Source organism: Drosophila gunungcola, unplaced genomic scaffold (assembly GCF_025200985.1).
Source record: "Drosophila gunungcola strain Sukarami unplaced genomic scaffold, Dgunungcola_SK_2 000001F, whole genome shotgun sequence".
NCBI classification, from domain to species: Eukaryota; Metazoa; Arthropoda; class Insecta; order Diptera; family Drosophilidae; genus Drosophila; species Drosophila gunungcola.
The window spans coordinates 9804532-9823349 of record NW_026453197.1 but is presented as its reverse complement, the minus strand read 5'-3'; the positions used below and the strand labels follow the sequence as shown (position 1 = coordinate 9823349).

General features: G+C 36.3%; 7 protein-coding genes across 12 annotated transcripts in view; all 7 read right to left on the bottom strand.

Annotated features, from left to right (window-relative positions):
- Positions 1–2734: 2734 nt before the first annotated feature.
- Positions 2735–4107, bottom strand: LOC128262354 (putative gustatory receptor 36c). Its single transcript, XM_052996545.1, has 3 exons — positions 3762–4107; positions 2948–3702; positions 2735–2887 (listed from the first exon to the last, which is right to left on the bottom strand). The coding sequence occupies exons 1-3, from the start codon at positions 4081–4083 to the stop codon at positions 2735–2737; spliced, it is 1230 nt and encodes a 409-aa protein (XP_052852505.1). The 5' UTR covers positions 4084–4107.
- Positions 4108–4311: 204 nt separating this feature from the next.
- LOC128263484 (putative gustatory receptor 36c) lies at positions 4312–5593 on the bottom strand. The gene is given in 4 exon segments (XM_052998556.1): positions 4312–4491; positions 4549–4775; positions 4778–5260; positions 5323–5593. Coding segments are annotated over 4 exon segments (1161 nt in total).
- A 469-nt stretch (positions 5594–6062) lies between these two features.
- On the bottom strand, positions 6063–7576 carry LOC128263483 (uncharacterized protein CG31750). The gene is given in 4 exon segments (XM_052998554.1): positions 6063–6329; positions 6332–6436; positions 6439–6717; positions 7541–7576. Coding segments are annotated over 4 exon segments (687 nt in total).
- A 3037-nt stretch (positions 7577–10613) lies between these two features.
- Positions 10614–12090, bottom strand: LOC128261995 (putative gustatory receptor 36a). The gene is made up of 3 exons (XM_052995989.1): positions 11770–12090; positions 10832–11586; positions 10614–10766 (listed from the first exon to the last, which is right to left on the bottom strand). The coding sequence occupies exons 1-3, from the start codon at positions 12035–12037 to the stop codon at positions 10614–10616; spliced, it is 1176 nt and encodes a 391-aa protein (XP_052851949.1). The 5' UTR covers positions 12038–12090.
- Positions 12091–13617: 1527 nt separating this feature from the next.
- LOC128261684 (uncharacterized) lies at positions 13618–14232 on the bottom strand. The gene has a single exon (XM_052995485.1). It carries the CDS (start codon positions 14081–14083, stop codon positions 13709–13711), a length of 375 nt encoding a protein of 124 aa, XP_052851445.1. The 5' UTR covers positions 14084–14232; the 3' UTR covers positions 13618–13708.
- A 1648-nt stretch (positions 14233–15880) lies between these two features.
- LOC128262245 (uncharacterized) lies at positions 15881–17377 on the bottom strand. The gene has a single exon (XM_052996398.1). The coding sequence runs from the start codon at positions 17229–17231 to the stop codon at positions 16857–16859; it is 375 nt and encodes a 124-aa protein (XP_052852358.1). The 5' UTR covers positions 17232–17377; the 3' UTR covers positions 15881–16856.
- Positions 17378–17501: 124 nt separating this feature from the next.
- LOC128262244 (uncharacterized) overlaps positions 17502–18818 on the bottom strand; it is a 36295-nt gene continuing 34978 nt past the window's right edge. For all 6 annotated transcript variants that reach the window (XM_052996392.1, XM_052996393.1, XM_052996394.1 and 3 more), the window contains exons 6-7: positions 18659–18782; positions 17502–18590 (exon numbers count right to left, since the gene is read on the bottom strand). In XM_052996392.1, coding sequence (XP_052852352.1) covers positions 18490–18590; positions 18659–18782 — 225 coding nt within the window. In that variant the 3' untranslated portion in view covers positions 17502–18489. The remainder of the gene's footprint in view (positions 18591–18658; positions 18783–18818) is intronic.

Sequence of the window (18818 nt, the reverse complement as noted above, 5' to 3'; positions counted from 1 at the left end):
CTGCTGTCCATAGTCGGTGTTGTTGTCCTTGGTGCCGGGTTTGGTATTGTTGGTCGGTAGACCTCATCCAGCCTTTGTCGGATGAGTTGGCTTCGTCACTGTCCTTGCCACTGCCACGTAATTGCCTTTTGTTTATTCTGGCTTCTTCGCCTTGCAACGTCCCACAAAACTTCGCATTTGGACTTTACGCATTCCCACAGGCGCACTTATGTCAGATATCCTGATTTAAATTTAAATAATACTACTTTTTATAATAAAAATAATTTTTTTTTGTACTTAAATAAACCTTTAAGAAGATACCTTTCAAAACCCCGAATTATAAATCCGCTCCTGTTCGGTGTGTCGGCAATGGACAAAGCACAAACAAAAATGGACAGGAACGGCAATGGCTACAATCATCTTTCTTGCATTGCCATAAAAATGCGTGGCAACGAACAAATTACTCATAAAAATAAATAAAAAATTGCTGCCTTCCCGTCAGTTTCTGTTTTGGCCAGTCCCTGGGTCCTTGGCTGCAATTTCTGGCACATCATTCGGCATCGCCGAGGCCGTAAATTATATAGATTCTGGAAAGCATTTCTACACTCTGGCATGCAGGCTTAGATGGTCGCCGGTCCGACCCATTAAAAGCCATTTTATCCGGGGAAATGGAAATGATTTCGTGTCATTGCAGCTACGTGATGGTGAAAATGGCAACACAAGTCCGGAAGCAGCAAAAAAAAAAATATATATAAATTTCAGCACGATATTGCAGCTTTAATTTTTTACAAAATGTACGTTTTCTACTAAGCTTAATGTATGCAAGAAATGCATTTCATAAAAATTGTTGAATACTTTATAAATTCAATCAACATCCATTAGGACAAATTTCTTGTATTCAGCTATTTAAAGATTTAAAGCCTTGAATACCTTGTTTCCCATTGGACTAAAAAACTCACCCCAGAAGTAGGCGCACATAAAATCAGTTCACCCAATTTACATTTTATCGAGAAGGCTGCTGTTGTTTGGCTCATTATGTTGGCCATTTTTATTGGCTTCCAAAGATTTGCAGCTCGGACCCAACTCTCAGATTCGAACCTTAAAACAGGAACCCTCACACGCATCCTCATCTCGTGCTGATTTCATCAGAAAATACCTTTCGTTACCTGGAAATTTTATGGTCGACAGCGGGGGGTGGAGCCTTCAATGTGTTGTGGCAATTTTCATATATCTAAACAAAAGGAAAGTTGCCCCGTTTCCGGCTTATCTGGCCGCAAATGGTTGATGCCATCTTAAGCGTCAGCAGACTCAGCCGATATTTGATTTTTTACGACCACACCCCACATCCCACATACCCACACTGAATCCTTTTCTTGCGATTTACTTGCGCTTAAAATAACAATTTCAAATTGGTTTTCCTGCCTGAAGGTTGGATTTTCTCTTCTCGTTTTGTGTTTATGTCGCCTCGCATTTTGATCGCTTTGCATAAGCGCCTTTCAGCAATTTGCTTTGCCTCTGACCATTTGCTATATGCGGCTTAAAGTGGCACTCCACCAGCCCTAAACCTTTCAAGAGTCAAGTGCATTAGATCTGGAAAGCTGCATGCTTTTCGGGTGAAAAGCGAAGATATTTTTTCGTTGGTTAGAGGACTCGGAAAGCAAACTTTTCAACTGCAGACAATAATTGAAAATGCTTTCTCTGTGTGTGTGTGTGTGCTTGTGTGTCCATGTGCGTGTTGGCCGAGTTTGTTGGCCCAACTTTGGGCGCTGGCATTAAATTTATGTTAATTGAAATTTATGTGCGCCGGCCACAGCTCAAGCTCAAACAAACAAAATTCGAAAAAGGCCACTGGAAAATGGCAAAACTTTTCCTGACATTGGCATCCAGCCTGGTTAGCGTGTCTCCCATTAAATGGCCAAAAAATAAATTCAATTTGCCATTCTCTCTGTTTCAACATTACATCACATTGCAATTAAATTTGTTCAGTTTTAGCCAAAGGCGATTTGTGGCAAACGCAATTGTGTCGAGTAACAATTTAATATGACATTGTTGTTATTCGTTTCCGTATATTGAACTGAGAATGATGTAATTTAAATTTATTCAAGGAACTAAGTAAAAGCTTTACAAATTTTTGAGCATTGCATTGGACAACTGAAGGTAAAAAGGTAACTTATAAGTAATTACCTAATATTACCTAACCTTGAAATATTTGTATCCTATAGTTATAACTTTAAAAGAAACTATCTAAACCTATAAGAGATTCGATATTATTGGCTATACTAAACTGCAGAAGAATAATTCCAGGACTAAAGGGCATCCGCACTGTGACCATTTTGTAAAATTAAAAAGGACTTCGCTGCTGCTTTACTGGAAAAGGTAATTAATTTAACGTCGCGCTATTTTTGGTCTGAGATCTAATGATTAGATTCTATTGTTAAAGGTGCCTCCGGGATAATATTAATTTAATGTGAGTAAGTTGATCGGTTGGTGGTGTTATTGAGCAACAAAATGTAGTGGTATTGTTAAATCAGTAGAACGGCTTTAATTAATAACCGGTCATTACAATACAATTTACGGATTAAAGTTCTGGATTGTTTTTTAACAATCCTTATGTTTCTTGTGATAAAGCTTTTAATATTAATTATAAAAATATCTCTTAGCCAGACAAACATAATATTACAAACACAATATCCAGTGGATAATATTTTATTTACTTTTATAGGAACATGTCAAAATATTTAATGGGAATCACTCGTTAGAAGTTTTCCATGTCATATTGAATTAGGTATATTGAATGCGTTATGAAACTTGCGAACATGGCCATGGTCCTGCTGCGATTGATTTCGTATAATTTCATAACTTCCATTTTAAAAGGGTTTCGCGTCACCTGAAGCTGAAAGCTTTCATACTAAAATTCAAAATTCCATTCAGCTAGAAAAAAATAAGTTGTGGTTTAAATATATCTTACGGATTCTTCCAGGCGCACATCCAAGTCAGCGGCAAACAATGTTCTCTCCTCCAAAAGAACCATCATCTTTTTGTGCTCGTCCAGGACAAAAAATATGACGAACATACTGAGCGCGCCATCCAGGTAGTAAACTAACCACCAAGTGTAGCTTAGGATCACAGCTTTAAAGGTCATGTGCATTTCCTCGTAGCCATTTTTAAGGATGCTATAGGTCAGGTAAGCAGTGGCAACCATGGTCATGTAATAGCCACCGTAGACCGTGATCCCCTGGACCCCAAATACTCGATCCGATTGGTGCACAATCGACTGCAGCTGGCTCTGAAGCTGGGCTATGCTCTCCAACCGATCCGCCAGGGAACAACACCTGGTCATGAAAACCCCCTGTCGCGGAGGATTCCTGCTCAACTCCCTACTCTCATCGACCACCTGTCGCAGCTCACAGTTGAGTTGTTGGTACTGCGTCAGAATTAAAAGCATTATCAGGTAATGCTGCGATACGGCCAAGTTGAGAATGGCCGACATCCAGAACTGCAAGGCCATCCCCATGTAGAACTGGGAGTTCACGCGACCCACTGCATCCAAGGTGATTATAACTTGAAGAAGGTCGGTCACAAATCCGGTGAGGAGCTTGGTAGATATTCTCCAGCGTGCCATCTTCCTCGGTTGCGGCCTGTTTAAGAACAGACGAAGCACGTTTCGGGTTAAGTCCATTATCTGGCTACGCTGACGCCATCTGTTAAGCACCGTAACTAGTCCTAAAAACTTCAAACGTTTACAAATAGGTGGCTAAGATACCATGAGCTATTTGAGCTACCTCCAGAGATCCTCATTCCGGTTATGATAATAACAACACATTCGTGCAGCTGGTTTTCCTTCCCAAAGACCAAATTCATTTCATTTGTAGGCCCGATCCATTGATAGGAATAGAGAATAACCATAAGCGAGTTGATTGCAATGGCGTAGAAAGTAGTCGATTTCGCAGTGAAGACCCGGCCTGTTTGCCAGCTAAACTCAAAGTTGCTGGCACCGATCAGGTGACCATAAGAGTAGACCGCCTCCAAAATCCAACTGACCCAGTCGACCATTTCGTATAACTGAATTGAACCACTCGCTGCTGTTTTCCCAGGAATGCTCATTAAGTTATGGTATATACATAGGGCCCTAACGGGTTATATTTAATTAAATTGTCTTTCAGTGATGCCATCAAATCACTTGGAAACTAACCAGGGAATTTGTCTGATCAAGATAAAAAACTCATTACCCTATTCATTGTCGTTTGTACCAATATCGATTTTCTGGTGTACAAATAAAACTGTCATCATTAGGAAATAATATTTAATTGCAGGAAAAATTAAAGTGATTTTTTATGAATAATTTAATGTTGCGCTGTGAAGAGAGTTTTCCATGTCATATTGAATAAGTACAACTGAATGCGTTATCAAATTTCCAAACATTGCCATGGTAGAGCTGCGAGTGACGCCATACAATTGCATTGCACTTATTTTTAAAGGGTTCCTAATCAGCTGCAGCTGGAGACGTTCGAACTGAGAGGAAAATAGTTTTATTTAAAAATTATTTTAAATGAGCTGACCACAGCTTACGGATTCCTCGAGGCGAACATCCAAGCCTGGAGCGAATATGGTTCGTTCCTCTAGTAGCCTTATCATTTCACCGTGATCATCAAGGACATATAGCATGGTAAACAGATTTAGCATTCCATTCAGATAGTAAAAGAAGCACCAGAATACGTTCAGAATCACAGTATACAGTGTCATCTGCATGTCCTTGTAGCCGTGTATGAGGATACTGTAGGTCATGTAGGCAGTGGAAGGCCGAATATATCTTCCAACTGGTTGACAATAGACTGCAGCTGGTTCTGAAGTTTGGCTATATCCTCAAGCTGATCCGCCAGGGAACAACACCTGGTAATAAAAGCTCCCTGCCCCTGAGGATTCCTACTCAACTCCTTAGTTTCTTCGATCACCTGTCTCAGATCGGCGTTGAGTAGCTGATATTGGGTCCGCACGAAAAGCATAATCAGGTAATGCTGCGATATGGACAAATTTAGAATGGCCAACATCCAATACTGCAGGGCCATTCCCAAATAGAACTCCGAGTCCACACGGCCCATTGCATCCAAGGTGATCAGTACTTGAAGGAGGTCGGTCAGAGCTCCGGTAAGGAACTTGGAAAGAATATTCCAACGAGACAATCTCTTCACTTGCGGCCTAGCATTAAAGACGCGAATCACCTTCCTTGTCAAGTCCATCATCTCGCAGCGCCATTGCCATCTAGTCACCAGAGTGACAAGACCTTACCATTAAAACGGCAAAACATTTGTATTTGTAAGTAGTTCATTAAATGCTTTTAACTACCTGCAGCGATCCTCAGACCGGTCATAATGACGATGACGTACTCGTGCAACTTGTTTGCTTTTCCGAAGATCACCACCATCATATTTGTGTGCCTAGTCCAGTGGTAAGTACAGGAAATGATAATGACAAAGTTGATCGCGATCGCGTATAGGGTACTCCTTTTCGCCTTAAAAACCCGACCTGTCCGCCAGTCAAACTCGAAGTTGCTAACACCAATCATGTGGCCATACAAATAGAACATCCCCAATATCCAACTAGTCCAGTCGAGCATTTTAGTAAACTAAAAGTTTCCTGGCCGTTGGGCCTTTAGAGCGCGCAATAAATGCATGACGATGACCTAACGCATTGATCTACAGATTAGATTCGATAACAATCGGAGTCCACAAGCTTTAACATATATGTACAAACATCCTAATATATATGCATTATACAATTTAAGCTTTACACAAACTACTATGATTGGTTGGTAATGTATAGCTGGCTAGCATTTAATCATGCAGCGATACCTATACAAAGCCATATTTGACATGGCTTAAAGTCGGGATATTCAAGACAAGTTTTAATTAACATATTGAAATATATTGAATTTATTTTGGCAAAAGCAATCTAAATGTTTATGGAGTGTAGGTGTCATATTAGTGGTCAATAAATGTGGATAAGTTTATTTCGAGCTCAAGGTAGGATGGAGAAAAAAGAAAAGTATTTAATAAACAAAATCTTGCAAGTACCATTATACGATTTTATTCATTAATTTTGTTCACCTGTAACACATTATTCGATAGTGAATATAAGTTGTACGAGTGTCTGTCAATGGATATAACAAGCTGAACATAGCTTATAGAGTTAAACAGTGTGCAAACAAAGAATTCTAGTACAAAAGGGCATCCGCATTCTTGATCCATGCTTAATATGTGATTTCTAATCGGCTGGACTCTGAACTGTAGATCGAAACAGGTTTGCTGTGGTGGAGAGATTATAAGAAGGCTGAACCACATAATATAAGACACCCACCAGATTTTTGACTATCCGTTTAATTGCACAAGTCGACGAAGAGGAGTTGCAATCTAAGAAAAGCCTGCATTCGAGCCAAGCGATCATTGCACAGCGCAAAAAAAAAAGAATTCTAACGAAGGGTGCCTGGCCACCGATCAGGTAATTCCAGGATACTACATCCCATTTATCGTCTTCACCCACAAGGCGGTTTCTCAGGATGTGGTGTATAATAGGTGGCCAGTTGCCGACAAGCCCCACAATATCGGAAAAAAGTATACCGGCCACCGGAAGCCACAGCACCTGGATCTCCTGGTGGCCATTGCTCACCCTTGAATATAGGCGGAACAGCTGCAGAAACTTTAAACACTGTCTTCTATTCGGTCTCTCCTCCTGATGGTAAATCTGCTAAAGTAAGATATAAAAAAAAAACGAAGGCTTATCAATTTCAAAGAAAACAAAAATTACAAAACAGAAAAGTTACATAAAAAATTTTTTTTTTTATATTTTTATTTTTCCCATGGGAGCTTTAATGTTATAGTCGTCCGTTTTTGATAAAATTTAAACCTTAATTCTAAAATATTTAACCAAATTATATGTCAAAGAACTAAAAAAAAAATAACAAACTGCAGACTTATAATTATTTTTTCATTTATTTTTCCTATTGATCCTATGCTATAGTCTTCCGATATGGGTCATTCCGACTTATGTCCTACCTGCAATAGAAAGTCAACTTTTGGGAAAGTTTCATGCAGATATCTTTAATGCTGAGAAACTAGTTTGCGTACAAACGGACGGATAGACTTATAGGGTCGAAAACGTCTCCTTCACTGCGTTGCAAACTTCTGACTGAAATTATAATACCCTCTGCAATGGTATAACAATGTACCATAAACCTGCAGTTTTAATTCTATAACTTTTCTTGCAAGCATCCGATTTCAAAATGGCACATCATTAAAGTATTGGGGCTTCAGTCTCTAAAACTCTGCGTTTAAAAATTGGTTTGTAATTTCGGGTCAATTTTTTTTCATTTTTATAATGTAACCCCTTTCTAAATCTCCGAAAAAATCGTCTTTGCATAAAAGTGACCAAAACCCTTCAGTTCTAAATCCCTAACTTTTCTTTCACGCATCCGATTTCAAAGTTGTATATCTTCAAACTCTTGTGGCTTAAGCCTCTAAAAATTTGCATTTAAATTTCGTTTTGAAAGTTTGGCTAGATATTTTACGACATAACTACTTAACCTATTTCTGAAAAACACCATTTTAAAAAAGGCACCAAAAACCTGCAGTTTTAATTCGATAACTTTTATTGCAAACATCCGATTTAAAAATGGCATATCATTAAAGTATTGGGGCTTCAGTCTCTACAATTCTGCGTTTAAAGATTGGTTCGTAATTTCGGGTCGATTTTTTGTCATTTTTATGATGTAACCCCTTTCTAAATCTTCGAAAAAATCGTCTTTGCATAAAAGTGACCAAAACCCTTCAGTTCTAATTCCCTAACTTTTCTTTCACGCATCCGATTTCAAAGTTGTATATCTTCAAACTCTTGTGGCTTAAGCCTCTAAAAATTTGCATTTAAATTTCGTTTTGAAAGTTTGGGTTTATATCTTAACGACACAACTCCTTAACTTATTTCCGAAAAACACCATTTTAAAAAAGGTACCAAAAACCTGCAGTTTTAATTCGATAACTTTTATTGCAAACATCCGATTTCAAAATGGCATATCATTAAAGTATTGGGGCTTCAGTCTCTACAATTCTGCGTTTAAAGATTGGTTTGTAATTTCGGGTCGATTTTTTTTCATTTTTATGATGTAACCCCTTCTAAATCTCCGAAAAAATTGTCTTTGCAGAAAAGTGACCAAAACCCTGTAGTTTTAAATCCATAACTTTTCTTTCACGCACCCGATTTCAAAGTTTTATATCTTCAAACTCTTGTGGCTTAAGCCTCTAAAAATTTGCATTTAAATGTTGTTTTAAAATGTTGGGTTTTTAATTTTTTTGACATAATTCCTTAATTAATTTCCGAAAAACATCATTGTAAAACAGGTACCAAAAACTTGCAGTTTTAATTCCATAACTTTCCTTGCAAACATCAGATTTCAAAATGGCATATCATTAAAGAATTGGGGCTTCAGTCTCTAAAATTCTGCGTTTAAAAATTGGTTTGTATTTTCGGGTCGATTTTTTGCCATTTTTATGATGTAACCCCTTTCTAAATCTCCGAAAAAATTGTCTTTGCAGAAAAGTGACCAAAACCCTGTAGTTCTAATTCCATAACTTTTCTTTCACGCATCCGATTTCAAAGTTGTATATCTTCAAACTCTTGTGGCTTAAGCCTCTAAAAATTTGCATTTAAATTTTGTTTTGAAAGTTTGGGTAGATATTTTTACGACATAACTACTTAACCTATTTCTGAAAAACACCATTTTAAAAAAGGCACCAAAAAACTGCAGTTTTAATTCCATAACTTTTATTGCAAACATCCGATTTCAAAATGGCATATCCTTTAAGTATTGGGGCTTCAGTCTTTAAAACACTGCGTTTAAAGATTGGTTTGTATTTTCGGGTCGATTTTTTGTAATTTTTATGATGTAACCCCTTTCTAAATCTCCGAAAAAATTGTCTTTGCAGAAAAGTGACCAAAACCCTGTAGTTCTAAATCCATAACTTTTCTTTCACGCATCCGATTTCAAAGTTGTATATCTTCAAACTCTTGTGGCTTAAGCCTCTAAAAATTTGCATTTAAATTTTGTTTTGAAAGTTTGGGTAGATATTTTTACGACATAACTACTTAACCTATTTCTGAAAAACACCATTTTAAAAAAGGCACCAAGAACCTGCAGTTTTAATTCGATAACTTTTATTGCAAACATCCGATTTCAAAATGGCATATCATTAAAGTATTGGGGCTTCAGTCTCTACAATTCTGCGTTTAAAGATTGGTTTGTAATTTCGGGTCGATTTTTTTTCATTTTTATGATGTAACCCCTTTCTAAATCTCCGAAAAAATTGTCTTTGCAGAAAAGTGACCAAAACCCTGTAGTTCTAAATCCATAACTTTTCTTTCACGCATCCGATTTCAAAGTTGTATATCTTCAAACTCTTGTGGCTTAAGCCTCTAAAAATTTGCATTTAAATTTCGTTTTGAAAGTTTGGGTTTATATCTTAACGACACAACTCCTTAACTTATTTCCGAAAAACACCATTTTAAAAAAGGTACCAAAAACCTGCAGTTTTAATTCGATAACTTTTATTGCAAACATCCGATTTCAAAATGGCATATCATTAAAGTATTGGGGCTTCAGTCTCTACAATTCTGCGTTTAAAAATTGGTTTGTATTTTTGGGTCGATTTTTTGTCATTTTTATGATGTAACCCCTTTCTAAATCTCCGACAAAATTGTCTTTGCAGAAAAGTGACCAAAACCCTGTAGTTCTAAATCCATAACTTTTCTTTCACGCATCCGATTTCAAAGTTGTATATCTTCAAACTCTTGTGGCTTAACCCTCTAAAAATTTGCATTTAAATTTTGTTTTGAAAGTTTGGGTAGATATTTTTACAACATAACTACTTAACCTATTTCTGAAAAACACCATTTTAAAAAAGGCACCAAAAACCTGCAGTTTTAATTCCATAACTTTTATTGCAAACATCCGATTTCAAAATGGCATATCCTTTAAGTATTGGGGCTTCAGTCTCTAAAACTCTGCGTGCAAAGATTGGTTTGTATTTTCGGGTCGATTGTTTGTCATTTTTATGATGTAACCCCTTTCTAAATCTCCGAAAAAATAGTCTTTGCAGAAAAGTGACCAAAACCCTTCAGTTCTAAATCCATAACTTTTCTTTCATGCATCCGATTTCAAAGTTGTATATCTTCAAACTCTTGTGGCTTAAGCCTCTAAAAATTTGCATTTAAATTTTGTTTTGAATGTTTTGGTTGATATTTTTACGACATAACTCCTTACCTTGTTTCCGAAAAACCTGCAGTTTTAATTCCATAACTTTTTTTTATCGGTTTTAGTAGATAAATGTTCCCAGGAAGAAATAAACTTAATGTAAACATTAAGCGAAAACCCTTGGCGATAATCGATGAAATAACTACCGTAACAAAACTACAATATATTTAATGGACTAGGTATTAAGACAAATATGGTTTTGCTTTTTCATTACATACATATATTAAATTGAATACTTCTATAAATATAACGGATTATTTCAATAAGGAATCGTCATAATTTTTCAGTAAAAAAGTACGGAAATGTTAAATATTTTGTTACTAGCACACAAATTAATTTAAAAGTATTCAATGTCGTACTGAATTAGCAGTATTGAATACGTTATAAGAGATCCAAACACTTCCGATGTAGAACTGCGGGTAATGGTAAATGTGTTGAGTACTTTAATTTTGAGTGGGTTCCGTACCAGCTGTAGTTGTAAGTTGTCAAACTGCAATGGAAAAATATTTAAGTCTAATATAAAAAAGTTTGTTGATAAAGCTAAAATAATCTTACAGTTTCCTCTAAACGAACATCCAAGCGTGAGGCAAAGATTGTTCGCTCCTCCAACTGACGTATCAACTTCTTGTGATCGTCTATTAAATTTAGGATATTAAAAAGGTTGAGGACAGCATCCAGATAGTAGAAGAAGCACCAACAGAATGACAAGATCATCGATATCAAAGTCATCTCCAGTTTTTCGTGGCCATTTTTGAGGATACTATAGGTGAGGTAGGTGGTAGCTATCGTAACAATCTGGTATCCGCCGTACACCATCAGACCCTGGATCCCGAACACATCATACACCTGGTTAACAATCGACTGGAGTTGACTTTGGAGTTTGGCTACGTTTTCCAGCTGATCCGCTAAAGAACAACATCTGGTCATGAAAGCACCATTCCGCTGGGGATGGTAACTTATCTTTCTGCTCACTTCAATCACCTGTCTTAGCTCTGTGCTAAGCAAATAATAGTAGGCCCGAACGAAGAGAACTAACAGGTAATGGTGCGATGTGGCTATATTAAGAATGGTCGACATCCAAAACTGCAAAACCATTCCTAGAATTTGATTGTCTTTCGCGTAACCCATTGCTTCCCAGATTATTGACATTTGTAGAAAGTCAGTCGTGCAGGCAATGATGAACTTAATGAGAATACCCCAGCGGGACATTCTTATAACCTGTGGTTTTTCCAGAAATAGAGGAATCACCATCCTGGCCAAGCGCATTATCTGGGTTCTCCGGGTCCATCTAACAAGAACGACGGAAATCCCTGAAAAAAGTATTTTTTTAAATATTATTATTTTGAAAATAATTTTATATCAATTTTATTTTCAAACCTTAAAAATTGTCAAATTTTTTTTTCCAAAAAATTTAAATTTTAAATTAAATTCGACTTTTTATTAAGGACAAATATCAGGACAATAAATAAGCAACGTAAGCTTAAAAATCCAACCTGCTGCCATCCTCAATCCAAATACAATGGCGATAACATATTGGAGCAGCTTGTTTGACTTGCCGATGATCAGGTTATAGTCCATTTTCTTGGTACTTTGTAAAATCAAAAGTAGAAACATAATGCCATTGATGACAATGGCATAGAAGGTACTTCTTCTGGCCGCAAAGACGCGACCAGTCCGCCAGTCGAACTCAAAGTTGCTGACTCCGATTAGGTGTCCATAATAGTAGACTGCCCTTAAAACCAATCCGGCCCAGTTGAACATTTTGGCAAACTGAAAGGGCACATAATTTGTTACAAGCACTTCCACAAGCCTAATGTTCTGATTCCAGACACAGATCTACTGATTTGATTGAAATGTCCAATTATTTTTAGGAGTTAGAAAAGGTAGGTAATTGCCATTAAATAAAGAATTATTATTCATTGATTGGTATAGCGAAAAATAAAACAAAACAAACCGCTGCTCCGATTTTTATGTTAAATATTAAAATTTGTTGCTTTAAAAAAAGGGCATGGTTTAAATTTTTGTAAACAAAATAATTGGATAACTCTGTTTTGAATTTTTAAAAATATATACAAAAAAAAATTAATAAATTGCATGCAACTAAAAATAGGTTTTTCCAAAAAATAGTTGGATACGTTATTTCACTTTCCCTTTTTGTCGTCATAAATAAAATTGTAGCCGCAATTAAACGTCACACCATGAATCATCGATTTGGTAGGACGAAAAGGGGCAGTTAATGTGTGGGTGAGCGAGGGGCGTGACCGCAGTTCGTGCACTTCCGTTAGTTATTCATGGTCAATACGTGTGGCACACACGGGCAGAAAAACAACAAGCTCACCTAAATGAGTTGTTGTTGTTGCTGTCCGGGTTATTGCATTAACCAATGTGTTTATGCTGCAATTTAACGCGGTTTCCCCACTAATTTTGTACGTTGCAAGGGGTTCAGCGGCTTCACAACGCCATTGAATAATTTATGCAATCATTTTGGCCTCCCATTATTGCGCATTATCTATTCGATTGTAATTTAGTTGCTTAATTTAATTCCATTTACCAGTAACACTGCCATACAGAGCACTGAAAACTTTTTCACTATATTAAGATATAAGAAGTAATTCATCATATCTACAAATTTAAATTGATTTCACTTTTTTAATCATATTTAAAAGAAAATCTATACCCTATTTGGAAATTAATCAACTAAAATTATTAAAAGGTTTCACTTCTAAGACTATTTTAGTTCCCCCAACATTTTTCAACTATTCTCAAATTTGCATATATTTAACTTTCAACACAATAATTATAAATTTAAAAGTATTCAAAGGGCTGATACTGTGCAGTCGATCGGAGTTACCCGAAATTATCGCTGCCACGTAAGCATGTGCGTGGCACTTTTATCAAATTTACGCTTATTGCATTTTAATTAATTATAAACAGGTAATTATGGTAAACAGACTGGGCTACCGCCGTGCCATAAAACTGGGCTTACAAACATTACCAATTTACGAGCCAAGTGCTTGGCAGTTCCGCTAAAGTGTCGCTCTGGGACGGGTAATTCGTATATAAAATTAATTTAAAACACGCCACAAGCCCTTCGCCATCCCCTGCCCACAATGCCATTTGCATGGATCTCCTCTGGTTTACTGCAGTTTTTATGCCTAAATGTTTCCGCCATAAATTTTGCACAATGCGCACAAGTGTTGAAAATGAGTGACTTCGAGGGTAAGAAGTTATTGGGGAAAAGGTAATCACTTGAAGAATAATATTTTAATGTGTTCTTAGACACTCTTCCATATCAAGTGGTATTGACCCATTTTTATAAGATATACAACAAGAAATCGGTATTTCCCCCGTAAAAAGTGTCTTGTTAAAGCATTTGATATTTTTGGATATTGTCTTTTGACTAAATTAATTAAAACGCAACTGGTAACTAATTTAGAAACAATAAAATAATTCTGATGGACGCACACTTCCATATTCGCCATTGGAAGTTACTGAAAACTTGTATCCTTTTAGATGTGTCATCGAAATGTGCGCCTCTCGATCTTCATGTTTCGTATCAGCTCTAGTTTTGCCGGCAAACTCCGGGCGCAGACGAATCCTTTTTGCGTAGTACCCAAACTTTTCATCTCCGTACTTTTCCAAACTTTCAGCATATACAGACGCCAACTGGGAGTAGTTCTCTTTCTGGGCATCCGAAAACCAGGAGCTATACTTCTGCCAATCGTTACGAGTTTTCTGAATCTGACTGGCCACAACTCGAAAATGTTTCAGCTGATCCACGAATATGATCTCGCCGTATTCCTTCATCTTGCACAAGAAGTTAAAATAATCACCAAAAATATAAAGTATAAAAATAATGCTCTTTTCTGTTTTTGTTTGCTATATTTTAAGGTATAATTTATAGGTCTTGCTTACTGAAAATATAAAAAGTGACAGGCAGTAGCGCAGTAAAAGCTTGCTATGATTTTAATTCCGAAATTGAATTTTGATTTTTGCTTTCATTGATGACAACCTTTTTGCATTAACAACTCACTATAATAAATAAACTACGAAACAATAACACTTTAGTTGAAGCTTACTATTTAGATTATAAACTTTTTTTATTAACACAATACGAGAAACCATTTAAAGAAAATTAATAATTTGTCGAATACCCCTTGTTTTGAAGCTTTACTTTATATTAAATTAATATTTAATTATTAATTATAATGAAAAAAATAAATAAATAATATAATTATAATACAGTACCAGCATTTAATTTTAGCATTTATTGGTAAGCTGTGGCTTAAAGCACCCTTTTCCTTTTTATTTAATAGTGTCTGACGTTTTTGCTTCGCTTTGCCATGGATTTTGTTTCAGTTTATTTCAAAGACGCCAAAGGGCTTACAAAAACTAATGCACAAACGGGATGCCAAGCAACACAAATAAAGGTAAGAAACCAACCGGAAACGGAAATGAGCTCCTCATTGAATAAAAAGACATTCCCTTTTGCTTGCTTTTCTGGACTTAATTTATTTCTCATTTTCATGTTCAGTTTTACAAACTAACTTGGTTTTTATTTTGTTTGTCAAACATTTGATTTCATAATACTTACAAATAAATGCTAAACTGAAACGTTAACATTGATGAAGGTTAATGAAGGAAGGTTTAGTTTTTTGACTTAGCTAAAACCAACAAGGAAATTTTATATTCCTCTCGTGGTTTGGTTTCTGGTTTAGTTATGTTTTTATTGTTTTATTTTTAAATTTACAACACGCACAAGATTTGCTTAGAATTAAATGCAGATTATGCTTAGAGAATTGCCGAGGATTTTGCCTGCTTAGGTCCTAAGTAAATTTGAGTTCAAACGACGCTGGCTATGTACAAGAAACACTCATTTTGGTTAAGTTTGAAGGGTTTTCCCCCCGCCAGTCGATCAATGCCAAGCTGTACGAGATAAATTTGGCCAAGAGCTGCAGCTGTTTGCGGGGCATTTGTAGCCAGGGCCCTGCTGCCTTTGGCCCACAATCGAACGGCTTTGTATGCAAATGAGCCTTTGGATTGCATTTCTCACGCCCAGGTGAACCCGGCAGACATGCGATATATGTATCCCCCTCTGTCCCTCGCATGAGTCATGAACTGCTTTTGGCCTTTTGTTTGCTTGTTGGTAACTTTGTTTGGACATGAATGCATTCGATTGCGGTTTGTTGCGCATTTTCGCCTTTTGCATGTCCCCGGCAATTTCCACCTTTTTTACTGTTTTGCCAATGCCCCGTTTAGGCGGTATCATACCTCAGGGAACACTGACTCAGTTTGAGCCAAATTAGCATAAGCCAAAGGATTAGTATCATGCATATGGCTAATTTCTCAAGGGGAGAATTTGTTAACTCAGAGAATGACTCAGCTCCAGCTCAATGAGTAAATGTGACAGAATTAAGGAATTCTAATTTCACATAAAATTGATAAACTATGTGTAAGAATACCTTAAGAAATTTTAAATTACAATTTTTTAGGGAAATCGAGTACAATTTTATTCTGCAACAATTGAATTTTTTAGTTAAATAATATTTTTTTTTAAATTAATAAATTTGTTATTGCAAAAAACAATTCAGACGTGAATTACTATTAAATTAGCTTTATTTTCGAAAGTTCAGCTAGCCATAAAAGTGATTTGGGCTGGGCTTACACTGTACAATTATTAATTTACTGGGCTTTTCTTAGCTTTTACTATGTGCAGCTAAGACTACTATTACATTTTATTTTATGTATCTGCCATGTAATAAACCGCAGTCCTAAATCTTTTCCGCCGACTTAAATTCTGGTTGAATATTATCATTAGGTGATCTTTAAAGCCATAAAAAGGGGCATTGGCCGAACGCTACCATACTACGCATTGGAAGTAAAGGATGCCTTATAGGAATTTAAATGCTCCATCGATATGTGATAGTACCGTGCCTCACGATCTCTGTTTGAATCGGTATCGATCCTATACTTCTCCCTCAGCCGATTCCGTTTTGCAACACTCCTTGTAAATCTGTGAATACCGTCCGTAAAATTCATTTTGAGCAGCCAGAACCAGAAGCACCGCTCTTCCCAAGATCGGCGTGTCTCCTCGATCTGGCTGCCCACAGTTCTTTTTTGCAATAACTGATCCGTAAATATCACCTCATCATTTATCTTCATTATTTTGCTTGGTGTAAAGGAATATTTCGTTGTTCGTTTTATGTTTTCCTTTTTTTAATTTCTTTTCTTTTTTTTATTGTTTTTTTTATTTTTTGTTGTGTTATTTGTGCGTGTTTCACGCCTGTTAATGGGTGACTTAATAGGCAGAACGAACTACTACTATTTTTGGGTAAGTCAAATTAAAATATTGGAAGAAGAGCTCACAAAATCTAAATTGCTTGGGATTGTCGATTATTTTTAAAAATATATTTTTTCGACAATTATTTAATTGTTCTGGCAATCGTTGTTTTAAAAACTAAAAAAATATGATGTAAGCTTTTCAATAATGTTTCTGTTTATTAAATTCCATTTTTACGAATGGTTTGATTTGATTGAAACTGAGGATTTTGAGGAGAACAAAATCGTTTATCTTCATTATCTAAAAGCAGTAGAAGAGTTGCATTGGCTTAACACTGCCATATTGACCATTTGAAGTAGGGGACGCCTTATAGCCCTTCAAGTGCTCCATAGACATGTGGGACCTTCTCTCCTCCCGATCTCTATATGATTTGGTGTTGACCCTGTGTTCTACCCTCAGGCGATTTCTATTCGCATAAAATTCGTAATTTTTGTTGCCGTACTTTTCCAAACACTCCTCGTAAATCTTAGAGCACCTCGAATACAGATCCCTTTGGGCAGCCGGAAACCAAGAGCACCGCTCCTCCCAAGTTCGACGAGTCTCCTCGATTTGGCTGCCCACAGATCGATGGTGCAAAAGCTCATTCGTGAATATCACCTGGTCGTATCCCTTCATTATTTTTGGTAGGTGTGAATTAACTTTTTTTTTACGTTTTTGAGTTATTTGCTTAATGTGTTAACGAAGTATTAGATTTCTTCAAATGTGAGTAAATAAGCAATGAGTAATATCCCATAAAAAAGAAGCTCAAATCTGTTTTCTAGTTTTCCAGTTTTTTCAAATCTTTAAATTAGATTAAAATGTTTTAACCCACAGTAGGGAATTTTTCAACATGGGAATTACATGATTTAAAACTCTTGTTAAATGAATGTAAAATCCGTTTCTTTTATTTCAGTACTTTTAACGTGTGAGCGATCATAATTTTAAAAACGTGGAGGGACCCATGAATATCTAGATTTATTTTAGCATTTTCTCTCTTTTCAATAAAGATCTCGCAGCTTGGCACTGATTAAACTGATTACATTCAGATACATACACACACTTAGATAGATATTTTGCCAAATTCTAAAGTTTTTAACTTGTGCTATCTTGGCGTTTTCTCAGGCTATTTACAGGCTTCTGATCAAAAGTTCTTACATATAATATTTCTCTTTGAGGAATTTTTGGAATGCAAATTTAAGTTTTGCCTTATCTTAGCTAAGCTTACTTTCTGCTTGGTATTTTGTTAATTATGATTTGTATATTTTTCAGTTGATAATGTTTAGAGTTTTTGCTTTACAATTTTCTTACACTTGCTTAGACTCTTATGTTAATGAAAAGTTTTGTTGGGTTAGGATTTAGACTTGATTTGGTATGTAGATCAAAGTGCAAATATGTTTTTTACAATCGAAATGTTTTGTTGCTTTTGATATGCCCAAAGAGGGTAGACAAAGTGAAAAGGAAGGACAAAGTTAGACAAAATTGTTTGACTCCAAATAATATCGTACACTGTTTTACTTCCTTTCGCTTTCAAAATGAAGAAAATATCACAAAAGATCAATGAATGTTTTGCCTAAATAACGATATCTTAACACTACAGACAATTGCCTAAATTTATAAGTAAATATTTACAGTTGCTTAGCCTCTGCTTAAATGCTCGTGTTGAGTAGTTACTATTTTGATATTTCAGTATAATATCTGACTCTTAATTGGGGTCTCATTCCCCATTTTCATGCACACATACATCTATTGAATTTCGCGTTAAACCAAAGGTTGAGATATAAATAATTCCTTTGGTTTTTGTCTCAAAGTTTTTGGCATAGGATATGTCTGCTTTTTGCGAATGGCTGTGCTAGTTTAAGGGCTGAAGTTTTTAAAGTCCTTATTCTTTGAATAGTTAACTGTTTCGGGGCCAGGTCCAATCCTGAAACAGCAGCAGCAGGAAAAGTGAAGGCAGTAATGCCACTAGGCAAGAAGGAAGTTTCGAAGTGGCAGCGGCTGGAAGAAAAGGTTTTATTAGTTTGCAATTTTTAAAAAGAAAATAAATATTTATTTAAGGCTTATACCAATCGTGCTGGATTTGGCCGCCACCGTCTCACGAGATTCCAAGGCCGGAGCCCGCTGCTGGCGATCGCTTTCCACACTCTCCTCGTTGCTCTGCAGATATAATGAACTGATCTTGGCCACGCACTAAGGGAATATACCACCAAGTCAATTAAAAATCAC